Here is a 27852-nt window from a genome sequence, read left to right as displayed (position 1 = left end):
CTGATTCAGATATTTAGTCTCAGAAGAACAAGAAATGAACTGTATGCCTAAGCATTTGAACATGAAAGAACTGAAACACTCATTTTCTGATGCCTCTTTGGTTGGTTTATAACTGCTTCTTCAGTACTAAGCAGCTGGAAGTATACGGTCATCAGACTCACCCGAGCGCTGGTTACGTGTCTGATTCAACATCATTAACTCTGCAAGACAACTTCGAGAAGGTACTAACCTAATGTTGACAGATATCTGAGATTTTATATAATACCCTTTTCTATGACTTTCTGTGTAGTACTCAAACGTTTCCATTATAGGTATTTACCTGTCATTGCTTTGAGAATAAATCGGTCTTTATCTGTATATATTTATCTAGTTGATTACATCATCATAGAAGTGGTGTAAAGCATTGCACTTTATATGTGGATTATACAGTTTTGTAACTTTTTAAAGTATTTATTCTGATTAGAATGTGGATGGTGAATACTCCAACCTTTTTCAGGAATTTCATGTGCTCTGGTTGGCAATGTGTGAAACACAAATGTGCAGAAGGAAAAAGAAAGTTGTGGGCACTGAATTTTAGGGCTCTGATTCCACCTGACGATGCATGACCAAGATATTTTCAGAGTTCCTGAAAATTGATACAGTAATTTTAGGCATCTTTAGGGAAAGTTAAGCACTGTATTTAAATGGTGGTGTTTTCAGGGTCTCTCTGGTTGTGTGTTTAGTTGTTTTACTACTCTAAGGAAACACAAATTCCAAACATGTAGCTTTCATAAGTATAGTATCTTAGGTAATTCTGACACAATGTTTATACGTAGAACTACTATAGGTATTTTGAATGTAATTGAATTATTTGTATATGTACATTCTAACTCTTAAATTCCTATATCTGAACACATTTTTTAGTTTCTTTTGTATTATATTCTATTGCAGATGAGGTGTGTACAAATCCAGTTGTGTAAAGCACAAGATACATATTTACAATAATGTCCTCCCTCTCTCTGCCTCTCCTTCTGATTCTTTCTGATTGTTCTCCCTCTATTTCCTTCATCCTTATTATCTCTAAAATGTATGTACATACTTACAGTCCTTTAAGTCCCATTAAGTTCAGACCAAAAGACTTTTCATACCTATGACTGATGCCAACACGGAGTCCATTATTTCATTTTTCCTATTTTACATATTAAAGATTTACTTTTTTGGATAATGTGGAAGTAAACTGGTATAAGTTATGTCAATTTCAATCATTTATTGAAATAGTTACTTTTTGTATCACGTGGCCATGTTTTATAACATGAGAGATCCACCTCACCTGGCACCAGTTTTTTTTTTTTTTATTTGAAGGTTTCTTTTAAAAGTTGCTAAATGCTTGCTCCTGACAGGAAACATGTGCTAACAGAGGATGGAACAGAAGAATGGCAGCTCTTTCACGGGGTTTATCCTGCTGGGGTTCTCTGACCGGCCTCAACTGGAGCTAGTCCTCTTTGTGGTTCTCCTGATCTTCTACCTGTTCACTCTGCTGGGAAACACCACCATCATTGCCTTGTCCTACCTCGACCCACATCTACATACTCCCATGTATTTTTTCCTCTCCAACCTAAGCTTTCTGGACCTGTGTTACACGACCAGCACTGTCCCTCAGCTCCTGGTTCATCTCAGGACAGCAGACAAGTCCATCTCCTTTAGTGGCTGTGTACTTCAGCTGTTTGTCTTCTTAGGGCTGGGATGCACGGAATGCATTCTGTTAGGGGTCATGGCATTTGACCGCTATGCAGCCATCTGCAAGCCCCTGCAGTACACCGTGATCATGCACCCCCGTCTCTGTGCCCTCATGGCTTCTGCATCATGGTTCATTGGTTTTGCCAACTCCTCATTGCAAACAACGCTCATCTTCATTGTACCACTTTGTGGGAGAAATAAAATAGACCACTTCTTTTGTGAGATCCCCGCACTGCTCAAGCTTGCCTGTGTTGATACCACTGTGTATGAGTCAGAGATGTTCTTTGCCAGTGTAATCATTCTCCTTGTACCTGTGACGTTAATCATCTTCTCCTATGGTCGGATTGTCAGGGCGGTCTTAAGAATAAAGTCATCTGCAGGGCAGAGGAAAGCTTTTGGCACATGTGGGTCCCACATCACAGTGGTCTCCCTGTTCTATGGCACGGCCATCTATGCTTACCTCCAGCCCAGCAACAACTACTCCCAGGATCAAGGAAAGTTCATTTCTCTGTTCTACGCCATCGTCACCCCCATGGTCAACCCTGTTGTATATACACTGAGGAACAAGAATGTTATGGGGGCAATGAAGAAGGTGCTTTGGATGGGCCAGGACTCCAGATGACTGGGTGGGAAAGTCCCATATATGGAACACATTGAATACCAGAGTGATTAAGATGTTTGTGTCCCACGTGGATCATCTAAAATTTCCTGTGAGAAGTTTCAAGGGAATTTACTTACTTCATTCTTTTATGCAAATGAGTGCTCAAAACCCAAGTTCACTCATTCACACAACTTCCTGAGATGCTGATTTTTGTTACCAGATCATATGCATATGAGAGAGATAGATAGATATAGATTTATTATTTAAATTGAGAAAGAGAAAGTATGAGCATCAGGGGTATAGGGAGAGGGAGAAAGAATCTCAAGCAAACTGTACCCTGAGCGCAGAGCCTGATGCTGGGATTGGTCCCACAACCCTGAGATCACAACCTGAGCAAAAATCACGTGTCGGGCAGTCACCACGTGCACCCACCTGACTGCCTGAGCTCTTCCTCACATTCGTATTTTAGAGAGCTCTACAGGTTTTCTTATTTCACTCCCATTTGGAAATCCTATTTCATTTCTAAGTGCAAAAGGACATTTATGCACATAATATGAAGGCATAGGCAAAATAAGAATAGGGGCCACTAACGTGCTGTAAAAAATGTAAAAAAATGTTAACATTTTAGCATTTCGTAGCAACTGCTGGAGGAACATCACTTATTCTTGCATTTGGATCGTGGCCAGATTACCAGGTCCATAGGTTGACTGTATCATTGCTTTTTCACAGAATTAGGTGGGCATCTGTGGGAACAGCATACTTTTAGATGAATGAGAAATTTGGTAACATCACTTCTGATACAGCCATTCAGATATCAGTGCAGGTGTGATGTGAGCAGTGTGACAGTGGTTCTATGCAGCCTGTGTGAGGCGTTCCTGTCACACAGGGGCAGGGCCTGGTGCATTGCTGCCGATACAGCAGCTGCCGAGCCCCAGACAGTGCTTACGTGTCACGTTGTGGTGCAGGCAGAGGAGTGCCCATGTGAGGTTACAAGCCGGCTACGCAGCCTGGGAGCCACCCCCTGCATTCAAAATGAGTTTTAGGACATTATTGTATCTGAAAGTATATAACTCAGTTCCTAGTCAATATTCTATATGTTCTATCTACAGTAATGCAGCAAAATTTCAAAGGGGGAAACATTTAGATCTTCTCTTCATACCATTTTGTAAATTTTTTGATCCAGGCATCAACTGATCTATGCTTTGTATCTCACATCTGCCCGAGGCCCCAGGCAATTTGAATGCAGGGACACATAAAGTAAGAGAAATGACCTCTGTTTCCCAGGAAATCCCATGTTCTGTGGAGCTTACTCATTTTTACCAGGAGAAAAAGAAGAAATAAAATGCATGTGAGCTATTAAAGGTCTCTGTGTGTCTAAGCTTTATAGATCGCCATCTCTTTATGAAGTAAGCGGCACACAGTTCTGAATTCTGCACACAGCTGAGTGCAGGTAGATGTGTTTGTGTCTTGGGGTGGACACATGCACATAACAACTCTCCTGTTCCCTATCCTGACAGCTAACGGGCCTCCCCAGGGCCTTGAAGGTGGCATCTTTCTCTTGTTTCTGATCTTAGAGGAAAAGTTTCCAACTTTCTGCCATTGAGTATGTTAGCCATGGGTTTTTCATATATGGCTACTATTACATTGAGACATATTCTTTCTACACCTAATTTGTTGAATGTGTTTAACATGAAAAGACATTGTGTTTTATTAAATGCTTTTTTTTTGCCTCTATTGAGATAATCATATGATTTTTCTCTTTCATTCTACTAACGTGGTGCTGCACATCGATAGATTTTGTATGTTGGCTTATCCTGTATCCTATTCTATACATTGCTCTTGATGATGGTGTATGAACCTCTTAATCTGGTGTTGAATTTTGTTTGCTAATATTTTTTTCAGAGGTTTATTTATATATTTGGCAGAGAGGGAGAGAAAGCACAAGCAGGGGGCATATTAGAGGAAGAGGGAAACACGGACTCCCCACCAAGCAAGGAGTCCCAACACAGAGCTCGATCCCAGGACCCTGGAATCATGACCTGAACCAAAGGCAGCAGCTTAACTGACTGCACCAGCCAGGTGCAGTTATTAGATGATTGTTCTTAAATTTTTTTAAAAAAGATTTTATTGATTTATTTGACACACACAGATCACAAGTAGGCAGAGGAAGGCAGAGAGGGAGAGGGGGAAGCAGGCTCCCCGCTGAGCAGAGAGCCCTATGTGGGGCTCGATCCCAGGACCCTGAGATCATGACCTGAGCTGAAGGCAGAGGCTTAACCCACTGAACAACCGAGGTGCCCCAGTTCTTAAATGTTCTTAACGATGCTAGTTCTTAAATGATTGGGAGTGAAAAGAGTAGATATACTTCTATTAGGCAAAATATGGTTCAATCCAAAAAGGGTAGCAAGGGTAAATTAGAGTGGACAACTGAGTCTGCAGGACTAGTATTGCCTCTGAGGGATATTTTTATGTCACCAGAGTGAAAATCCATGTTTAGGGACTGAAAATGGATGTGTTTTTAGTGTTCCCAGGAGTGTCCTGTCCCATGTAACTCATTAGCCTCGGTTGCAGTATTCAGAGTTTGGCTCCCCGAGACAGCCAAGGAGGAAGGCTCTGGAGAGGGGACATCAACAGGTCGTCAATCTCTGGCTGCCAGATTGATTGGGAGTGAAAGGATGTCTCCATTTAACTTCCGTTTACCAATCCCATTTAATAGTAGTGGATACAATATTTTTTGCTAGTGTTTAAATTCCTTTTTAAATTTGAGGCACATTATTCACATAACATTGTAATAGTTTTAGGCGTACAATGTAATGGTTCCGTACTGGTGTATGAAGTGGAGTCATCACCCCGGTGAATCTGGTTAACATCTACTGCTGCACGCAGTCACCCCTTTTCATCTAGAGATGAGAGCGCTTATGATTTATTCTCTTAGCAATTTTCAAATATGCAATATGGTCTATCAATTCTCCTTTAGTTCTGGATCAGCATATGGAGATTGAGGGCAGCATGAGATAGGACAGCATATAAGGAGTGACTGTAAGGGAATTATCAGGCTATCCACAGCATCATTAAGGACGCCAGTCTTGGTGACTGAGAGGTTGGATGATCCCTTTGTTAGAAGAGAGAGGCCAAGAGGCAATGCTCCTACTTTGGGCTGAACTGTGTCCCAGCAAGAACTGTGGTCATATCCTAACACCTTGGGCATATGAATGAGACCTGTTTGAAGAGAAAGTCTTTGTGGATGTAATCAAATGAAGAGGAGGTCATATGTGATGAAGGTGGCCTTTAATCCAGAATGGCCAGTGTCCTTACAAGAAGCCAGCTCAGAGACACAGACACAGATACAGGGAGAATGCCATGTGACCACAGAGGCAAATTTGGAGAATGAGGAATCCTCAAACCAAGGAAGATCAAGGATTTCTGGCAAGAGGAAGCTAAAAGAAAGACATGAAACACATTCTTCTTTAGAACCTTCAGAAAAAGGGTACCCAGGTGCCACCGGATTTTGGACTGGCTTCCAGGACCATGAGGGAAAATGTGTCTTGTTTTAATATTTTCTTAAAAATTTAAACTTTAGGTGGTTAACATACAGTACAATATTGGTTTCTGGAGCAGAATTCAGTGATTCATCACTTACATGAAACACCCAGTGCTTTTCCCAAGAGCCCTCCTTAATACCTTTCACCCATTTAACCCCAGCCCTACCCACCTCCCTCCATCAATGCTCCGTTTGTGCTCTGTCATGATGACTCTCCTATGGCTACATTCCCTCTCTTCTTTTTCTCTTTTCCCCCTTCTCGGATGTTCGTGTTTCTTCTTTCTTAAAGCCACATATGAATGAAATCATATCGTATGTGTCTTTCCCTGACTGCGTTATTTCACTCAGCGTAACACACTCCAGCTCCATCTACATGGTTGCAAACGGCAAGACTTCCTTCTTTGTGATGCGAGTAGTGTTCCACACCTTGTTCATCCATTCTCCAGGCGATGGACATTTGGGATCTTTCCATAATTCGGCTATTATTGATTTTGCTGCCGTAAACATTGGGGTGCATGTATCCCCTTGACACTGTGTTTTTGTATCCTTTGAATAAATTCCTGGTAGTGCAAATGTTGAGTGTAGGATAGCTCATGTTTAATTATTTGAGGAACCTCCATACCATTTTCCAGAGCAGCTGCACCAGCTTGCATTCCCCCCAACAGTGTAGGAGGGTTCCCCTTTCTCTGCTTCCTCCCCCATATCTGATGTTTCCTCTGTTGTTAATTTTAGCCATTTTGACACTTGGGACATGATATCTCATTGTGGTTTTGATATGTATTTCCCTGATGCCGAGTGACATTGAGCTTTTTTTTTTTTTTTTTTTTAATGTGCCCGTTAGGCATTCGGATGTCTGTTCTCTGTGTAACTGGAACCTCTCTCTGTGTGGCCTGTCTCTTCCAGCTTCTGTCATTTGTCCCTCTGGATTTGTCTTCTCTTTCTCTCCCTTTTTTGGGAGGCATTTCATTTTCCCTTTTCCTACTTAGGCTCTTCATCTGTTTATCCAGTGGTAACCACGAATCCCAACACAGGGCAGCAGTACAGGGTGGTGACATCTCACTTAGCAGGAAGGTTGGGCTGTTTCAGAGGGAGGACAAGTAGTGAGGAAGAGGACCAGAGAGCTGGGAAGAGTTTACAGACAGCCTGTTGGAGAATGTACTGAGCTGGTGGCAATTTAGATCTTTCAGAGGAAAGATTGTCCTCACTGAGGGGCACGTGGGTGGCTCAGTCAGTTAAGTGTCTGCTTTTGGCTCAGGTCATGATCCCAGGGTTCTAGGATCGAGCCCTGCATCTGGCTTCCTGCTTAGCTGGAAGTCTGCTTCTCTCTATCCCTTTGCTCCTTCCTCTGCTTTGCTCTCTGTCTCTCAAATAAATAAATAAAATCTTAAAGAAAAAAGAAGTGAATGGTTATGATATTGCCTCCTTTGCTAACTAGACCTGGAGAGAACTTCCGTTGGCTTCCACCCAACTGCATACCTTTCTCTCTCCTTTGCTCTTGACTTTGTTATAATCAGCCCTTTGATAACGTTTTAGTCGTGACTGTAATTCTGTACTGTAATTATAGGCTTACGCCACATGTATGAGTTCATGAACAGCAGTTTGTTTTACCTGTTTTTGAACTTATGCAGGGGGATTGTTTACTTTGTAACTTGCATCCTTTCCTCAGCACTTTATGTGAAAAAGAGTGTTCCAGTTTGTTTAGTTGGAGTTTTATTCATACTGTTGGAAAGTACTCCTGTATGAATATGTCACAGTTTACCAGTTTACTGTGCATGGGTCTTTGGATTCATCCAGGTTTTGGTTAATACCAATGACACTGCTATGGAGTGTCTTATATGTGTGTCTTGGGCCAGGCGATGGAGCACGGTCCTAGATAATACTGGATCCAGGAATGTGAGTGTGGGTCAGCATCTCTAGATAATGCCTCATGATTGTCAAAGTGACTTGAGCGTGTAAGGCTGGAAGTGAGTGGGGCCTGGGACCCAAGGGTTAACAACAGGTCTGTGATTCCTTCCCTGGTCAGGACACCCACACTATCGTGCCTGCCAGTTCCCCCCTGACTCTCAGGAAGGGATCTACGTGGTATAGGGATAACTGAGAAAATTCAAATCTGAGAACGTTTTTAGCAGAAAGTAGTTAATCTCTTGGTTGAACAGGGTAAATGAACCTGGAACTTATGGATCCAGGAGAAACAGCCACAAACCACCGAACTTCCTCCCATTTTTCTGTAATGCCTATTTTAACTATCCCAGTAAAGTAAAAATCATTTGGAACTTAAATGCAAGACGACTTGAAAATAAATCATGTGTGTTTTGTTAAAAACAGTGATTTTCTTAAACTGTTTGAGTACATCACTAAAACCTATCAATATAAACCGAGCAGTGTTCTAGATGATTTGAGATTTAGTTTTCCCTTTGCTCTATTAGAAGTTTGGTAGAATTTGGAAGGAGTCAAGATGGCGGAGAAGTAGCAGGCTGAGACTACTTCAGCTAGCCGGAGATCAGCTAGATAGCTTATCTAAAGATTGCAAACACCTGAAAATCCATCGGCAGATCGAAGAGAAGAAGAACAGCAATTGTGGAAACAGAAAAACAACCACTTTCTGAAAGGTAGGACCGGTGGAGAAGTAAATCCAAAGCGACGGGAAGATAGACCCCGGGGGGGAGGGGCCGGCTCCCGGCAAGAGGCCGAGCAATGGCGCACAAAATCAGGACTTTTATAAAAGTCTGTTCCGCTGAGGGACATCGCTCCAGAGGCTAAACCGGGGCGAAGCCCACGCGGGGTCAGCGTGGCCTCAGGTCCCGCAGGGTCAAAGAAGGATTGGGGGTGTCTGAGTGTCGCAGAGCTTGCGGGTATTGGAACGGGAAAGCCGGCTACAGAGACAGAGCCAACAGTAAGCTCATAACTCGGTGTTGCCTTGAACCGGTCGCAGGCTCGGTGAGCTCGGAGCGCGGCCGGAGGTCAGGCAGACGGGAGTAACTGGGCGCTGTTCTCTGAGGGCGCACTGAGGAGTGGGGCCCTGGGCTCTCGGCTCCTCCGGGCCGGAGACCAGGAGGCCGCCATTTGTATTCCTGTCCTCCAGAACCCTACGGAAAGTGCTCAGGGAACAAAAGCTCCTGAAAGCAAACCCGAGAGGATAATTCACCCCGGCCCCTGGTAAGGGTGGTGCAATGCCACCTGGGGCAAAGACACTTGAGAATCACTACAACAGGCCCCTCCCCCAGAAGATCAACAAGAAATCCAGCTGAGACCAAGTTCACCTACCAAGGAGTGCGGTTTCAATACCAAGGAGAGCAGCAGAATTCCAGAGGAGGAGAAAGCAAAGCACGGAACTCATGGCTTTTTCCTTGTGATTTTTTTTAGTCTTGCAGTTAATTTAATTTTTTTCTTTTTCATTTTTTGTTTTTTTTCTCGCCTTCTGGTAAAATTTTTTTTAACTTTTACCTTTTTCTTTTGTAACGTTTTTTAACTAGTTTATCTAATATATATATATTTTTTCTTTTTTATATTTTTCTTATTTGTTTTCTTTTTTTAATTCTTTTCTTTTCTTTTTTTTCTTTTTTCTTTTTTTTCTTTCTTCCTTTTTGAGCCTCTTTTTATCCCCTTTCTCCCACCTCACGATTTGGGATCTCTTCTAATTTGGTTAAAGCATATTTTCCTGGGGTTGTTGTCACCCGTTTAGTATTTTACTTGCTCCTTCATATACTCTTATCTGGACAAAATGACAAGACGGAAAAATTCACCACAAAAAAAAGAACAAGAGGCAGTACCGAAGGCTAGGGACCTAATCAATACAGACATTGGTAATATGTCAGATCTAGAGTTCAGAATGACAATTCTAAAGGTTCTAGCCGGGCTTGAAAAAGGCATGGAAGATATTAGAGAAACCCTCTCGAGAGATATAAAAGCCCTTTCTGGAGAAATAATAGAACTAAAATCTAACCAAGTTGAAATAAAAAAGGCTATTAATGAGGTGCAATCAAAAATGGAGGCTCTCACTGCTAGGATAAATGAGGCAGAAGAAAGAATTAGTGATATAGAAGACCAAATGACAGAGAATAAAGAAGCTGAGCAAAAGAGGGACAAACAGCTACTGGACCATGAGGGGAGAATTCGAGAGATAAGTGACACCATAAGACGAAACAACATTAGAATAATTGGGATTCCAGAAGAAGAAGAAAGAGAGAGGGGAGCAGAAGGTATACTGGAGAGAATTATTGGGGAGAATTTCCCCAATATGGCAAAGGGAACGAGCATCAAAATTCAGGAGGTTCAGAGAACGCCCCTCAAAATCAATAAGAATAGGCCCACACCCCGTCACCTAATAGCAAAATTTACAAGTCTCAGTGACAAATAGAAAATCCTGAAAGCAGCCCGGGAAAAGAAGTCTGTAACATACAATGGTAAAAATATTAGATTGGCAGCTGACTTATCCACAGAGACCTGGCAGGCCAGAAAGAGCTGGCATGATATTTTCAGAGCACTAAACGAGAAAAACATGCAGCCAAGAATACTATATCCAGCTAGGCTATCATTGAAAATAGAAGGAGAGATTAAAAGCTTCCAGGACAAACAAAAACTGAAAGAATTTGCAAACACCAAACCAGCTCTACAGGAAATCTTGAAAGGGGTCCTCTAAGCATAGAGAGAGCCTACAAGTGGTAGATCAGAAAGGAACAGAGACCATATACAGTAACAGTCACCTTACAGGCAATACAATGGCACTAAATTCATATCTTTCAATAGTTACCCTGAATGTTAATGGGCTAAATGCCCCTGTCAAAAGACACAGGGTATCAGAATGGATAAAAAAACAAAACCCATCTATATGTTGCCTCCAAGAAACTCATTTTAAGCCCGAAGACACCTCCAGATTTAAAGTGAGGGGGTGGAAAAGAATTTACCATGCTAATGGACATCAGAAGAAAGCAGGAGTGGCAATCCTTATATCAGATCAATTAGATTTTAAGCCAAAGACTATAATAAGAGATGAGGAAGGACACTATATCGTACTCAAAGGGTCTGTCCAACAAGAAGATTTAACAATTTTAAATATCTATGCTCCCAACGTGGGAGCAGCCAACTATATAAACCAATTAATAACAAAATCAAAGAAACACATCAACAATAATACAATAATAGTAGGGGACTATAACACTCCCCTCACTGAAATGGACAGATCATCCAAGCAAAAGATCAGCAAGGAAATAAAGGCCTTAAACGACACACTGGACCAGATGGACATCACAGATATATTCAGAACATTTCATCCCAAAGCAACAGAATACACATTCTTCTCTAGTGCACATGGAACATTCTCCAGAATAGATCACATCCTTGGTCCTAAATCAGGACTCAACCAGTATCAAAAGATTGGGATCATTCCCTGCATATTTTCAGACCACAATGCTCTAAAGCTAGAACTCAACCACAAAAGGAAGTTTGAAAGGAACCCAAATACATGGAGACTAAACAGCATCCTTCTAAAGAATGAATGGGTCAACCGGGAAATTAAAGAAGAATTGAAAAAAATCATGGAAACAAATGATAATGAAAACACAACGGTTCAAAATCTGTGGGACACAACAAAGGCAGTCCTGAGAGGAAAATATATAGCGGTACAAGCCTTTCTCAAGAAAGAAGAAAGGTCTCAGGTACACAACCTAACCCTACACCTAAAGGAGCTGGAGAAAGAACAAGAAAGAAACCCTAAGCCTAGCAGGAGAAGAGAAATCATAAAGATCAGAGCAGAAATCAATGAAATAGAAATCAAAAAAACAATAGAACAAATCAACGAAACTAGGAGCTGGTTCTTTGAAAGAATTAATAAAATTGATAAACCCCTGGCCCGACTTATCAAAAAGAAAAGAGAAAGGACCCCAATAAATAAAATCATGAATGAAAGAGGAGAGATCACAACTAACACCAAAGAAATACAAACTATTATAAGAACATATTATGAGCAACTCTACGCCAATAAATTTGACAATCTGGAAGAAATGGATGCATTCCTAGAAACATATAAACTACCACAACTGAACCAGGAAGAAATAGAAAGCCTGAACAGACCCATAAGCAGTAAGGAGATTGAAACGGTCATTAAAAATCTCCAAACAAAAAAAGCCCAGGGCCAGACAGCTTGGCCAGGGGAATTCTACCAAATATTTAAAGAAGAACTAATTCCTATTCTCCTGAAACTGTTCCAAAAAATAGAAATGGAAGGAAAACTTCCAAACTCATTTTATGAGGCCAGCATCACCTTGATTCCAAAACCAGACAAGGATCCCATCAAAAAAGAGAGCTATAGACCAATATCCTTGATGAACACAGATGCGAAAATACTCAACAAAATACGAGCCAATAGGATTCAACAGTACATTAAAAGGATTATTCACCACGACCAAGTGGGATTTATTCCAGGGCTGCAAGGTTGGTTCAACATCCGCAAATCAGTCAATGTGATACAACACATCAATAAAAGAAAGAACAAGAACCATATGATACTCTCAATAGATGCTGAAAAAGCATTTGACAAAGTACAGCATCCCTTCCTGATCAAAACTCTTCAAAGTGTAGGGATAGAGGGCACATACCTCAATATCATCAAAGCCATCTATGAAAAACCCACCGCAAATATCATTCTCAATGGAGAAAAACTGAAAGCTTTTCCGCTAAGGTCAGGAACACGGCAGGGATGTCCATTATCACCACTGCTATTCAACATAGTACTAGAGGTCCTAGCCTCAGCAATCAGACAACAAAAGGAAATTAAAGGCATCCAAATCGGCAAAGAAGAAGTCAAATTATCACTCTTTGCAGATGATATGATACTATATGTGGAAAACCCAAAAGACTCCACTCCAAAACTGCTAGAACTTATACAGGAATTCAGTAAAGTGTCAGGATATAAAATCAATGCACAGAAATCAGTTGCATTTCTCTACACCAACAGCAAGACAGAAGAAAGAGAAATTAAGGAGTCAATCCCATTTACAATTGCACCCGAAACCATAAGATACCTAGGAATAAACCTAACCAAAGAGACACAGAATCTATACTCAGAAAACTATAAAGTACTCATGAAAGAAATTGAGGAAGACACAAAGAAATGGAAAAATGTTCCATGCTCCTAGATTGGAAGAATAAATATTGTGAAAATGTCTATGCTACCTAAAGCAATCTACACATTTAATGCAATTCCTATCAAAGTACCATCCATCTTTTTCAAAGAAATGGAACAAATAATGCTAAAATTTATATGGAACCAGAAAAGACCTCGAATAGCCAAAGGGATATTGAAAAAGAAAGCCAACGTTGGTGGCATCACAATTCCGGACTTCAAGCTCTATTACAAAGCTGTCGTCATCAAGACAGCATGGTACTGGCACAAAAACAGACACATAGATCAATGGAACAGAATAGAGAGCCCAGAAATAGACCCTCAACTCTACAGTCAACTAATCTTCGACAAAGCAGGAAAGAATGTCCAGTGGAAAAAAGAAAGCCTCTTCAATAAATGGTGCTGGGAAAATTGGACAGCCACATGCAGAAAAATGAAATTGGACCATTTCCTTACACCACACATGAAAATAGACTCAAAATGGATGAAGGACCTCAATGTGCGAAAGGAATCCATCAAAATCCTTGAGGAGAACACAGGCAGCAACCTCTTCGACCTCAGCCGCAGCAACATCTTCCTAGGAACAACGCCAAAGGCAAGGGAAGCAAGGGCAAAAATGAACTATTGGGATTTCATCAAGATCAAAAGCTTTTGCACAGCAAAGGAAACAGTTAACAAAATCAAAAGACAACTGACAGAATGGGAGAAGATATTTGCAAATGACATATCAGATAAAGGACTAGTGTCCAGAATCTATAAAGAACTTAGCAAACTCAACACCCAAAGAACAAATAATCCAATCAAGAAATGGGCAGAGGACATGAACAGACATTTCTGCAAAGAAGACATCCAGATGGCCAACAGACACATGAAAAAGTGCTCCATATCACTGGGCATCAGGGAAATACAAATCAAAACCACAATGAGATATCACCTCACACCAGTCAGAATGGCTAAAATAAACAAGTCAGGAAATGACAGATGCTGGCGAGGATGCGGAGAAAGGGGAACCCTCCTACACTGCTGGTGGGAACGCAAGCTGGTTCAGCCACTCTGGAAAACAGCATGGAGGTTCCTCAAAATGTTGAAAATAGAACTGCCCTATGACCCAGCAATTGCACTACTGGGTATTTACCCTAAAGATACAAACGTAGTGATCCAAAGGGGCACGTGCACCCGAATGTTTATAGCAGCCATGTCCACAATAGCCAAACTATGGAAAGAACCTAGATGTCCATCAACAGATGAATCGATCAAGAAGATGAGGTATATATACACAATGGAATACTATGCAGCCATCAAAAGAAATGAAATCTTGCCATTTGCGACAACATGGATGGAACTAGAGCGTATCATGCTTAGCGAAATAAGTCAAGCGGAGAAAGACAACTATCATATGATCTCCCTGATATGAGGAAGTGGTGATGCAACATGGGGGCTTAAGTGGGTAGGAGAAGAATAAATGAAACAAGATGGGATTGGGAGGGAGACAAGCCATAAGTGACTCTTAATCTCACAAAACAAACTGAGGGTTGCTGGGGGGAGGGGTTTTGGGAGAAGGGGGTGAGATTATGGACATTGGGGAGGGTATGTGCTTTGGTGAGTGCTGTGAAGTGTGTAAACCTGGTGATTCACAGACCTGTATCCCTGGGGATAAAAATATATGTTTATAAAAAATAAAAAATTAAAAAAAAAGAAGTTTGGTAGAATTTGGTTGCCTTCCTTTATATTTGTGGTAATGATAAGAATGTGCCTAAACATTAGCTATGTGGTTCCATATACATTGGTTATGAATGTTATTAAATTGGTTATGAATGGTTATGAAGTGATTATGAATGATATTAAATTAATAATTTATTCACATATTTACATAAAAATTATATAACTTAATTGTTTATATGTAAATATTTGGTCAGCTGTGAGGATAAAAATCTTAGGTGATTTGCAAAACCTATAGATTATTCACAGATGAGAACCAAGGTGGCTGGGGAGATCACGGGAGTTATTTCTTCTCTGTGAAATATGTAAAGTAACAAAGTAGACAGACGAGGTCTCCTCTGACATTGTCCTTGATATCGTTCTCCCTGAGGACGGCCATCTCTGGACAGCTCAGTGACAGGGGCTCATTAACAGTGTGGGGCATCTGCTCCTCAGAGACGTCAGCCAGGGAAACACATTTGGTTTTTGGTGCCACCCCAGCCACAGCTGAGTGTCACAGCACCTCTTCTGCGCTCATAAGGGACTCCCCGTCTTAGAGGCAGGTCATTGCTTTTGGGAAACCATAGTGGAGTTTGCAATTGCCTTCATCTCCTACGTCCTAGAGGCAAAGTGCAGATCTCTGTACCTCATGAAGACACATGAAGTCACCTCAGAAACCATCCTTTTGCTTAGGAAAAACCTATGGATAACCCAGTATTGGTATAGTCAGCCTTTGCACTTACTGTGTACAACTAAGTGCCAATGTCCAGTACTGTCTTTAGACAATGACTTGGAACGGAGATAGGGAAAGAACTTAGAAGCCACAGAGAAGGTGAGCAAAGGTGAGTGAAATGGAACTTGGTCTGTGTGTTGCTTTAGGAATGGTAACTGGGTTTCTTTTTAGTAGGGAATGTTCGTTTGCATAATGGTCCATTGTCTAGAGGAACAGATGGTGGTAGTTCACAAACTCTAAGAACTAAATTTAGCTGTTCGTTATAGACTCCACCAAATCATTCCCAGACGTTTCAGGGTTCTGCAGTACATTCATTATACCCATGTATGCACACCTGGAAATCACTTAAAGTATGCGTATATAGTGGTAATAAAATATGCCCTTCAGGAATAGAATTAGAGTACACATATGTGTCAAAGTATTAGACTCTGATTCCATGCTTTCCAATTGGTTTGTATTGTCTATGAAAACAGACAGTATTTGTTTTCTATGCTGAAAACTCATTGTCAGTGTTTATCATTTCTAAATGATCATTTTCCCCCTTATGAGTTTTCAACATATCTAAAATACATATAGAATTTTAGGGAGTTGGGGTAAATTGGAAGGGGAGGTGAATCATGAGAGACTATGTACTCTGAAAAACAATCTGAGGGGTTTGAAGTGGCGGGGATGTGGGAGGTTGTGGTACCAGGTGGTGGGTATTATAGAGGGCATGGATTGCATGGAGCACTGGGTGTGGTGAAAAAATAATGAATACTGTTCTTCTAAAAATAAATAAATTGAAAAAAAAATACATATGGAGTTTTAAAAAAATGTTATGTTGAATATTACAACAGGGGAGTTCCATATTGTGTCAGCGCATTTCTATTTGGACACTGGGTTCCATCCTTATATCCTTGTGCAGGATCATGAATGGACTCTGTGTGAATGCTGTTGGGGCCCTGCTCAGATGCTCTTTACCTGGCTGCTCCTCCAATCCTAACCCTATGTGTTAGGAATATGGGCTGCCAGGTGCACAGCCATTCCCTTCTTCAGAGATTTGCCCTCAGCGGAGAGGGAGCCACTTTGCCAGGGGGTCTCAGGAACACATTGGGGGTAGCTCACAGCCAGGGACAGACTCACGGGAGAGAAAAGGGCTGCCAATGTCAAAGCAGGACTAAGTCTGATGCAGTGCATGCTCCAGAGCTGCGCTGGCCAATACTGGAGTTTGTACCCACAGGAAGTCATTTAAATTTAAATTAACTCAAATTAAATAGAATACAAAATTCGGTTTCTCAACTAGCCTTTTTTTAAAAATTTCATTTACCAGAATTTATTGTTTATGTACCACACCCAATGCTCCATGCAATATGTGCCTTCCATAATACCCACCACCAGGTTCAACAACCTCCCACTCCCACCCCTTCAAAACCTTTAGATTGTTTTTCAGAGTCCAGTCTCTCATGGTTTGTCCTTCCCTCCAATTTCCCCCAAGTCCCTTCTCCTCTCCATCTCCCCATGTCCTCCATGTTATTTCTTATGCTCCACAAGTTAAGTGAAACCATATGATAATTGACTCTCTCTGCTTGACTTATTTCACTCAGCATAATCTCTTCCAGTCCCATCCATGTTGATATAAAAGTTGCATATTAATCCTTTCTGATAGAGGCATAATACTCCACAGTGTATATGGACCACATCTTACATTCGTTCATTGAAGGGCATCTTGGTTCTTTCCACAGTTTGGTGACCGTGGCCATTGCTGCTATGAACTTTGGGGTACAAATGGCCCTTCTTTTCAGTACGTCTGTATCTTTGGGGCAAATACCCAGTAGTGCAATTGCAGGGTCATAGAGAAGCTCTATGTTTAATTTCTTTTTTTATTTATTATTGTTTATTTATTTTTAAATTTCTTTTCAACGTAACAGAATTCAATGTTTATGCACCACACCCAGTGCTCCATGCAATACGTGTCCTCCATAATTCCCACCACATGGCTCCCCCAAACTCCCACCCCTGCCCCTTCAAAACCCTCAGGTTGTTTTTCAGAGTCCATAGTCTCTCATGGTTCACCTCCCCCTCCAATTTCCCTCAACTCCCTTCTCCTCTCCATCTCCCCATGTCCTCTATGTTATTTCTTATGCTCCACAAATAAGTGAAACCATATGATAATTGACTCTCTCTGCTTGACTTATTTCACTCAGCATAATCTCTTCCAGTCCCATCCATGTTGCTACAAAAGTTGAGGATTCATCCTTTCTGATGGAGACATAATACTTCATAGTGTATACGGACCACATCTTCCTTATCCATTCGTCTGTTGAAGGGCATCTTGGTTCTTTCCACAGTTTGGTGACTGTGGCCATTGCTGCTATAAACATTGGGGGTACAGATGGCCCTTCTTTTCAGTATATCTGTATCCTTGGGGTAAATACCCAATAGTGCAATTGCAGGGTCATAGGGAAGCTCTATTTTTAATTTCTTGAGGAATCTCCACACTGTTCTCCAAAGTGGCTGACCCAACTTGCATTCCCACCAAATGTGGAAGAGGGTTCCCCTTTCTCCACATCCCCTCCAACACATGTTGTTTCCTGTCTTGCTAATTTTGGCCATTCTAACTGGTGTGAGGTGGTATCTCAAGATGGTTTTAATTTGAATCTCCCTGATGGCTAGTGATGATGAACATTTTTTCATGTGTCTGGTAGCCCTTTGTATGTCTTCATTGGAGAAGTGTCTGTTCATGTCTTCTGCCCATCTTTTGACATGATTATCTGTTTTGTGTTTGAGAAGTTCTTTATAGATCCTGGATATCAGCCTTTTGTCTGTACTGTCATTTGCAAACATCTTCTCCCATTCTGTGGGTTGCCTCTTTGTTTTGTTTCCTTTGCTGTTTCCTTTGCTGTGCAGAAGCTTTTGATCTTGATGAAATCCCAAAAATTCATATTCGCTTTTGTTTCCTTTGCCTTTGGAGACATATCTTCAAAGAAGTTTCGGTGGCTGATATCAAAGAGGTTACTGCCTATGATCTCCTCTATGATTCTGATGGATTCCTGCCTCACACTGAGGCCTTTTATCCAGTTTAATTTTATCTTTGTGTACAGTGTAAGATAATGGTCAAGTTTCATTCTTCTACATATAGCCATCCAATTTTATCAGCACCATTTACTGAAGAGACTTTTTTCCACTGTATATTTTTTCCTTCTTTGTTGGAGATTATTTGGCCATAGAGTTGAGGGTCCATATCTGGGCTCTCTATTCTGTTCCACTGATCTATGTATCTGTTTTTATGCCAGTACCATGCTGTCTTGGTAATCACAGCTTTGTAGTAAAGCTTAAAATCAGGCATTGTGATGCCCCCAGTTTTTTTTTCTTTTTCAACATTTTCTTAGCAATTTGGGCTCTCTTCTGATTCCATACAAATTTTAGGATTGTTTGCTCTAGCTCTTTGGAAAATGCTGGCGGAATTTTGATTGGAATGGCATTGAAAGTATAGATTGCTCTAGGCAGTATAGACATTTTAGCAATGTTTATTTTTCTGATTCAACTAGGCTATTTTAAATGCTCAGGTAGTGACATGTGAATAGTGGCTATTGCATTAGACAGGGAGGGCTGAATATTTCTACCAGCATAGATGGATACTTTATGGGAGACTGTGTCCAGCTTCTTACAGGATCAGGTGCATGCCATCTTAACCTGAGACCACGTCCTTGCTTAGCAGCATTCTCTGCTCTGTTTTTGCTTCCTTCATCCCCTTTATCCTGAGAGCACTCCCTGAACAAACCAAGTGCAGTGGAAATCCTACTTGATCCTCTTCTCCCTGGAACCTGGTGGAAAGCACCATCCATGTACATGAGACCTGTCATTTCCAGTGTTGTGATAGCTGCATTCCCACTCATTAGCTCATTCTGTATTGCCCTTGGGGGCCTGTTCTAGTCTATGTAAGGTCAGCTCAGACCTAGGGGACAGAAGCTTTATTAAAGTTAAAGATTTTCATTCCACTGCCAACACCATTTCAGGTTTATTCAGGAATTGGATAGGGCAGGGTTTGTATGTCAATTATGTCAGTGACTGTTATATTTTTTCAATATCTTCCATACAGACATTATCTTGATATCTTTGGCCTTTAAAATGTGTACTTTGCCTACTGAGTATCTGGTTTTATGGAAACATTTATTGTTCCACTCAAATTAGTAGACTTCTTTGTCAGCATTGAACACTGACAGTAATGGCTCTATCAGCTTTTGTGTTTTGGTACCAAATATTTAACCTCTTCCATCAGATGTCTGTTAATTTTTATTGTAGAATTATATTATTTTGAGATATCATTTCCCACTTTATTGGTTTTTAGATGGTGATTATTATGTAAAATGCCATTGTTTCTGTTTTGTAGAATGTATTTATTTTTATTTCACCTAGTAACTCTTTTCTCTCTCAACATATAACCTGTGCTTTTCTCAAGGATTTATTGTTTTGTATGCAAGATAATAATTTATGTGTGGATTTGTAGCTGGATTTTCCTCTACCGTCTCACATCATGATAATTGCTAGAGACAGCTTTTTGTGCTCCTTACATAGGATGGGTGTGTTTACTGTTCCAGCCAGGATTATTTACATAGTTTGTCCAAGAGGAATGAATGTCTCTTACTGCATTCGGGCATTTGATACCTACTTACATATAGTGATGGTTTTTAGTCTATTCACACAGGTCTTTAACATGGTAAGAAGTAGATGAAATAAAGTTTTTCATAGCCTTAGGCTACCCATGTCCTTTCTCTGGGAAGATGTGTTCTTTGGTGGTGCACAGAGATTGGAGAGGGACGGATGCTGAGCGGGGGAGGTGGAAGGGAGGAAAGTGAGCCAGATTAGCAGCACAAGCTGTTGAGATCTGAAGAATGCATTATGCAGGCTGCTCTTTCTCACGTCCAGTGCTGCTCAAGGGGAATAGTTTTCCTAGATGTAATGTGGAAAAAAAAAAAAAAAAAAGAAAGAAAGAAATAAGACGGTGGACTATGACAAGAGTATTCCTGTTCCTTCCCAGGGTTCTCTCCAGGAAGGCACTGGAAGTAATTGTAACCTCCACAGACAATCCCATTCTTTCTGTCTCTTTTAGTGGGCATCTCCTTTGCCTGATACTTTATTTTTCAATTGAAAATCATAATCATTTTTGTACCTTTCGGATAGAAGCCGTTCAGCATTCTTTAGATATATGTATAAACATATACACATACATATATAATCTGGAAAGGAAGGAAAACTTTTGTACAAGTTCAGCTCACCACAGTTATGTCTTCTCTTTCCTCCGTTCTTAGCCTTTATTGATAGGATAATGTTTAAATATATCACTGTGTATTGTGATGGTACAATATGATACTGGTGTTTTCCTTGGATGAGTTAACATTTCCCTTTTGTCCTCTTTATTTTGGTGAGTAATGCCTTCATTAGACACCTTGAAAACGCCAGCAATTTCTTTCAGATAATTTAACTGTATTTGTGCGTGTGTGCATGAAACTGAATTGTGGTTTATTTGCTCTTCTGAGCAGGTGTGAGTCTGGGCACATTCCCTGTTGTTGTATGTTTACACTATCTCAGATACCTTTATAACTAATTCCATTAAGAAAGGTTTTGTGGAGAGGTTTTTCTTGTTTTTTCTTTTTGTTGTTGTTGTTTTTGTTTGTTTGTTTGTGTTGATGGATACAACTGAATGCATCTCTACAGGAAATCCAAGGAACTATAAAATAATGTGAAATACTGTATCCTCTATTCTGATTCCATAAATACTTATTTAATGCAACTTTTGTACCAGTTCCTTTCACACACTAGTGGGTCTGCCCTGAAACGTGATTCAGATTTTTAGTCTTAGAAGAACAAAAAATGAACTGTATGCCTAAGCATTTGAACATGATAAAACTGAGCACTGGTAACATGTCTGATTCCACATCATTAAGTCTGCAAGACAGCTTCAAGAAGGTACTAACCTAATGTTGATGGATATCTGAGATTTTAGATAATACCAGAATATCCTGTTCTATGATCTTCTGTGTTGTACTTAAAGGTTTCCATTATAGGCATTTACTTGTCATTGCTTTGAGAATATATTTGTCCTTATCTCTATATATTTATCTATTTAAATATTTTAGCATAGGGATTTTACCATAGGGAGTGAAGCAGAACATTACACTTTGTACATAGATTACACAGTTGGGTAAATTTTTTTTTTTTAAAGATTTTATTTATTTATTTGACAGGGGAGATCACAAGTAGGCAGAGAGGCAGGCAGAGAGAGAGGAGGAAGCAAGCTCCCTGCTGAGCAGAGAGCCCAATGTGGGACTCGATCCCAGAACCCTGAGATCATGACCTGAGCCGAAGGCAGCGGCTTAACCCACTGAGCCACCCAGGCGCCCCGGGTAAATTTTTAAAGTGTTTAAAAATTTAAAATGTTTATTCTGAGTAGAATGTTGATAGTGGATAATCGCACGTTTTTTAGGATTTCATGTGTTCTACTTGGTACTGTTTGGAGCAGAAATCTACAGAAGGAAGAGGAACGTCATGGCCAGTGGATTTTAGAATTCTGATTCCCCCTGACTATGCAGGGCCAAGGAATTTTCAGGGTTCTGGTTATACTGTTACCGTGATTTTAAGCATCTTTAGAACAAAAGTTAAGCAGTGTAATTGAATGGTGGTGGTGTTTTCAGGTTCTCTCTGATTTGAGTATTTAGTTGTTTTACTACCATGCCAAAAAAAAAAAAAAATCCAAACAAACCTGTAGCTTTCTTTTTCTTTTTTTTTTTTTAAAGGGATTCCTTTTTTTTTTTTTTTTTTTAAGATTTTATGTATTTATTTTGACAGAGAGAAATCACAAGTAGATGGAGAGGCAGGCAGAGAGAGAGAGAGAGGGAAACAGGCTCCCTGCTGAGCAGAGAGCCTGATGTGGGACTTGATCCCAGGACCCCGAGATCATGACCTGAGCTGAAGGCAGCGGCTTAACCCACTGAGCCACCCAGGCGCCCAAACCTGTAGCTTTCATAAATATAATATCTTAGAGAGGTAACTCTGATATAATGTTCATATGCAGAGCTATTAATGATATTTTGAATGTAATTGAATTATTTGTATATGTATATTCCAGTTACTAAATTCTTTTTTTTTTAATAATATATTTATTTATTTGACAGACAGAGATCACAAGCAGGCAGAGAGGCAGGCAGAGAAAGAGAGAGAGAGAGGAGGAAGCAGGCTCCCCGCCGAGCAGAGAACCCAATGCAGGGCTCATGACCGGAACCTAAGGCAGAGGCTTTAACCCACTGAGTCACCCGGGCGCCCCCCAGTTACTAAATTCTTATATCTAAAAGTATTTTTGTGATTATGTTGTATTTTATTGCATGTGAGGTATGTAGAAATCCAGTGTGTACAATCATGAGATATGTATTTACAGTAAGGTCTCTCTCTCTTTCTTTCTTTCTTTCTTTCTTTCTTTCTTTCTTTCTTTCTTTCTTTCTGATTGCTCTCCATCTTTTTCCCTCATCCCCATTCTTTCTAAAATATATGTATAAACTTAACAGTACTTTGTGTCTTTAAGCTCAGACTGAAAGACTTTTAATATTTATGACTGATGGCAACACAAGGTCCATTATTTCATTTTCTTAAAGTACATATTAATGATTTACTTTTCGTGATAATGTGGAACTAAATTGGTATAAGCTAAGTCAATCTCAATCATTTATTTAAAAACAACCTTTAATATTCTATGGCTGTGTCTTACGACAGATGCACCTCCTCTGCCACCAACTTTGTTTTTTTTTAAGATTTCTTTTAAAAGTTCTTAAATGCTTGGTCCTGACAGGAAACCTGCGTTAGCAGAGGATGGAACAGAAGAATGGCAGTTCTTTCACGGGGTTTATCCTGCTGGGGTTCTCTGACCGGCCTCAACTGGAGCTAGTCCTCTTTGTGGTTCTCCTGATCTTCTACCTGTTCACTCTGCTGGGAAACACCACCATCATTGCCTTGTCCTACCTCGACCCACATCTTCAGACTCCCATGTACTTTTTCCTCTCCAACCTAAGCTTTCTGGACCTGTGTTACACGACCAGCAGTGTCCCTCAGCTCCTGGTTCATCTCAGGACAGCAGACAAGTCCATCTCGTTTGGTGGCTGTGTGGCTCAGCTTTTCATCTCTCTAGGGCTGGGATGCACGGAATGCATTCTGTTAGGGGTCATGGCGTTTGACCGCTATGCAGCCATCTGCAAGCCCCTGCAGTACACTGTGATCATGCACCCCCGTCTCTGTGCCCTCATGGCTTCTGTGTCATGGTTCTTTGGTTTTGGCAACTCCTTATTGCAGACAGTGCTCATCTTCCTTTTGCCACTTTGTGGGAGAAATAAAATAGACCATTTCCTTTGTGAGATTCCTGCACTGCTCAAGCTTGCCTGTGTAGACACTACTATGAATGAGTCTGAGCTCTTCTTTGCCAGTGTGATCATTCTCCTCATACCTGTGGCATTAATCATCTTCTCCTATGGTCAGATCGTCAGAGCGGTCTTAAGAATAAAGTCATCTGCAGGGCAGAGGAAAGCGTTTGGCACATGTGGGTCCCACATCACAGTGGTCTCCCTGTTCTATGGCATGGCCATCTATGCTTACCTCCAGCCCAGCAACAACTACTCCCAGGATCAGGGCAAGTTAACTTCTCTCTTCTACACAATCGTCACGCCCATGGTCAACCCCGTCATATATACACTACGGAACAAGGATGTGGTGGGAGCAATGAAGAAAGTGCTTTTCAGGGGCCATGCCTCCAGATGATTGGGCGGGGAAGACCCTTTGATGGAACACATTGAATGCCAGGGCATATAAGATGTTTGTGTCCTTCCTGTATCACTCAGAATTCTCTCTGACATCTTTCAAGGGAATCTTTACCTGATGCTTTTATGAGAGTCCTTGTTCAAAATCTAAGCTCACGGATTCATGCAGCCTCCACAGATCCAACCTAGTGTCCTAGAGCACATTCATCATATTGTTATTTTAAAATTTCAGAGGTTTTTCATATTCCCCCCTCATTTGGGAACACTCTTTCATTCCTTGTTGCAAGAAGACACACATCATAAAGTCATGGGGAAATAAGAATACAAATGACTAAAACATAATAAGGAATACTAATATTTTAGCATTTTTCTATCAAATTGTTGGAGACATATCACTTTTTCTTGCATTGTGACCATGGCTCTATTATGAGGTCCACTGGCTGACTGTATCACAGCTTTTTCATAGAAGTAGTTGGGCAACTCTGGGAAAAACAGACTTTTAGCTCAGAGAAAAGCCTATTAACATCAGTCCTGATAAATCCACTCAGATATCAGGCCCTAGTGTGACAACACCAGTGCGACAGTGATTTTAGGTAACCTTCCTGTCCCGACATTGAGGACGTGATGCATAGCTGCCAGTGACAGTGGGAGCATCTATGGCCACAAGCAGGTGGTGCTGACAAGCGAGTTTGGGCATAGCCAGACGAGCACCAAAGTGAGGCCTGCGAGTTGTTGTTTGTGTCCGTGAGCCACCCTGTTCATTACAAATGACTCTTGAGCACAGTATCGTATCTGAACAGAACATGACAGAAGCCCTGTTTTATAGTCTCTTTTACCTACAATAGTGCAGCAAAATTTCCAAAGGGTAAAAGACATTTAGACCCTCTCTTCATACTATTTTGTAAATTCTTCGATCCAGGCATCAACTGATCAATGCTTTTATATTTCACATCCACCAAAAGCCCCATATATTTCAATACTATAAAAATATAGGAAGTGCCCTCTATTTCACAAGAAATGCCATGTCTGTGGAGCTTACTTAGATTCACCACGAGGAAATGTAAAGAATAAATACAATGTATATTAATTATTAAACATCTCCATACGTCTCTACTTTACAAATAGCTGTCTCATTATGAACTGTCATACAATTCTGAATTAGGAGTAATAAAAATAAATATCCCAGAACAACTGAATCTGACATTGTAGCCCTTCGATCTTAACTCCAGCTCAGTTTGCACATAAGTGTGTTCTGGGGTATGGATCTGGGTTTCTGTATATATGTGTTGTCACAAATAGTGTATTTTCCCATGGAGGCTGGAGCTTTGACAATGCCATCTTCACAGAAATGTTTCTGATTTTGGAAGGTTTTCCCAACACGTAACCCAGTGTTGGTAAATGTGTTTGTGTCTTGGACTGGACACATATGCATAAGAACTCTACTGTTCCCTATCCTGACAGCTAACCGGCATCCCCAGGGCCTTGAACCCTGAGCTGGCCATGCTCATGCCAAGTGATCTTGCTGCAGGGACAGCATGACAGCCAGGGGAGATCATGCACATGGTCAGGTTTTCTCTGTATCACTACAAGCATCACAGTATTCTTACTTGAAATCAATACCTGGGATGTATCTTGACACCATAGTGATGCTTCATGTATGCCAGTAGGAAAAGAGTTCTGTCCACTGTTTATCTCCGACAGTGACAAATTTCCCACTTTCCATTATGTTTCAACCACATCCTGACAGTCATATCCAAATGGTCACCTTAAAGTCCTTTAAATGAACTTTCTTTGGTGCAAAACCTGTCAAGGTCTCATGAAACCACACGGCCTATTGTTGGGTGAGCAACTACTACTCTGCTCTTAAGGACACACAGAACCCTGGGGCAAAACATTTTCATTTCCTTTAAGTGAATGTTTGAATGACATTTGGATATTGATTTTACATGGGAATAAATCTTAGAGAACAAAGTTTCCCTGGGATCCAAAATAAAAAAGAAATTATTTGAAAGTCCAAACACAAGTTGAGAATTATTCCATAACATTTTTCTAATGTTAAGAATCTGACTCCCACACTCTCCATGCTTTGTCTACAACAGACTCCAGGGTTGTGTAAATTGCCACCAATATCATTTGGACTGTTTCCTTTTTTTTTTTTTAAGATTTTATTTATTTGACAGAGAGAAAGAGAGAGATTACAAGTAGGCAGAGAGGGAGGCAGAAAGTGAGGGGAAAGCAGGCTCCCCACAGAGCGGAGAGCCCAATGTGGAGCTCAATCCCAGGACCCTGAGATCCTGACCTGAGCTGAAGGCAGAGGATTAACCCGTTGAGCCACCCCGGTGCCCTGGAGTGTTTCCTTTTGTATGTTCACTAATAACTGTGGCATGGCTGTGGACTTGAACCCAAGGTTTGGCTAAATTATTTTATTCCATCTGTCCTTTAGCACCTGGAGGTGAGGATGGTGATTATGTTCTAGAGCAACTCATGGATTCTTCGAGATCTTTACCTTTCAGAAGAACATGGGTGCACACCATCAGCTCAGGTAATGCATGTTTGCTGAGACTCAAAATGTCCAACTTGCATGAAACACAAGTTCTATTTTTGTTTTGATTGTTTTTGTTGGTTTGAAATTACTTCATATTTTCTTATTTCATTTTTTTGCATTTATTTTTTTAAATTTATTTTCAGCATAACAGTATTCATTATTTTTGCACCACACCCAGTGCTCCATGCAATCTGTGCCCTCTATAATACCCACCACCTGGTGCCCCAACCTCCCACCCCTCCTGCGACTTCAAACCCCTCAGATTGTTTTTCAGAGTCCATAGTCTCTCATGATTCACCTCCCCTTCCAATTTCCCCCAACTCGCTTCTCCTCTCTAACTCCCCATGTCCTCCATGCTATTTGTTATGCTCCATAAATAAGTGAAACCATATGATAATTGACTCTCTCTGCTTGACTTATTTCACTCAGCAGAATCTCTTCCAGTCCCGTCCATGTTGCTACAAAAGTTGGGCATTCATCCTTTCTGATGGAGGCATAATACTCCATAGTGTATATGCACCACATCTTCCTTATCCATTCGTCCGTTGAAGGGCATCTTGGTTCTTTCCACAGTTTGGCAGCCGTGGCCATTGCTGCTATAAACGTTGGGGTACAGATGGCCTTCTTTTCAGTACATCTCCTTCTTTGGGGTAAATACCCAAGAGTACAATTGCAGGGTCATAGGGAAGCTCTGTTTTTAATTTCTTGAGAAATCTCCACACTGTTCTCCAAAGTGGCTGACCCAACTTGCATTCCCACCAACAGTGGAAGAGGGTTCCCCTTTCTCCACATCCCCTCCAACACATGTTGTTTCCTGTCTTGCTAATTTTGGCCATTCTAACTGGTGTGAGGTGATATCTCAATGTGGTTTTAATTTGAATCTCCCTGGGGGTTTGGGATGATGAACATTTTTTCATGTGTCTGATAGCCATTTGTATGTCTTCATTGGAGAAGTGTCTGTTTATATCTTCTGCCCATTTTTTGATATGATTGTCTGTTTTGTGTGTATTGAGTTTGAGGAGTTAGTTCATTTTTTTTATTAAGTTTTTATTTCCATTAAAGTATAGTTAACATACAGTGTATTATTTATTTTAGGTGTACAGTATAATATCTCAAAAATT

General features: G+C 40.8%; 2 protein-coding genes across 2 annotated transcripts; both read left to right on the top strand.

The window, feature by feature from the left end:
- The first annotated feature begins 1399 nt into the window (after nt 1–1399).
- LOC116587601 (putative olfactory receptor 2B8) lies at nt 1400–2338 on the top strand. Its single transcript, XM_032338224.1, has one exon. The coding sequence runs from the start codon at nt 1400–1402 to the stop codon at nt 2336–2338; it is 939 nt and encodes a 312-aa protein (XP_032194115.1).
- A 20910-nt stretch (nt 2339–23248) lies between these two features.
- On the top strand, nt 23249–24187 carry LOC116587603 (putative olfactory receptor 2B8). Its single transcript, XM_032338226.1, has one exon. It carries the CDS (start codon nt 23249–23251, stop codon nt 24185–24187), a length of 939 nt encoding a protein of 312 aa, XP_032194117.1.
- The last annotated feature ends 3665 nt before the right edge of the window (nt 24188–27852 follow it).

This window comes from Mustela erminea, chromosome 4 (assembly GCF_009829155.1).
Source record: "Mustela erminea isolate mMusErm1 chromosome 4, mMusErm1.Pri, whole genome shotgun sequence".
In the NCBI taxonomy this organism is placed as follows: Eukaryota; Metazoa; Chordata; class Mammalia; order Carnivora; family Mustelidae; genus Mustela; species Mustela erminea.
This window is presented reverse-complemented; position numbering and strand designations above follow the sequence as displayed.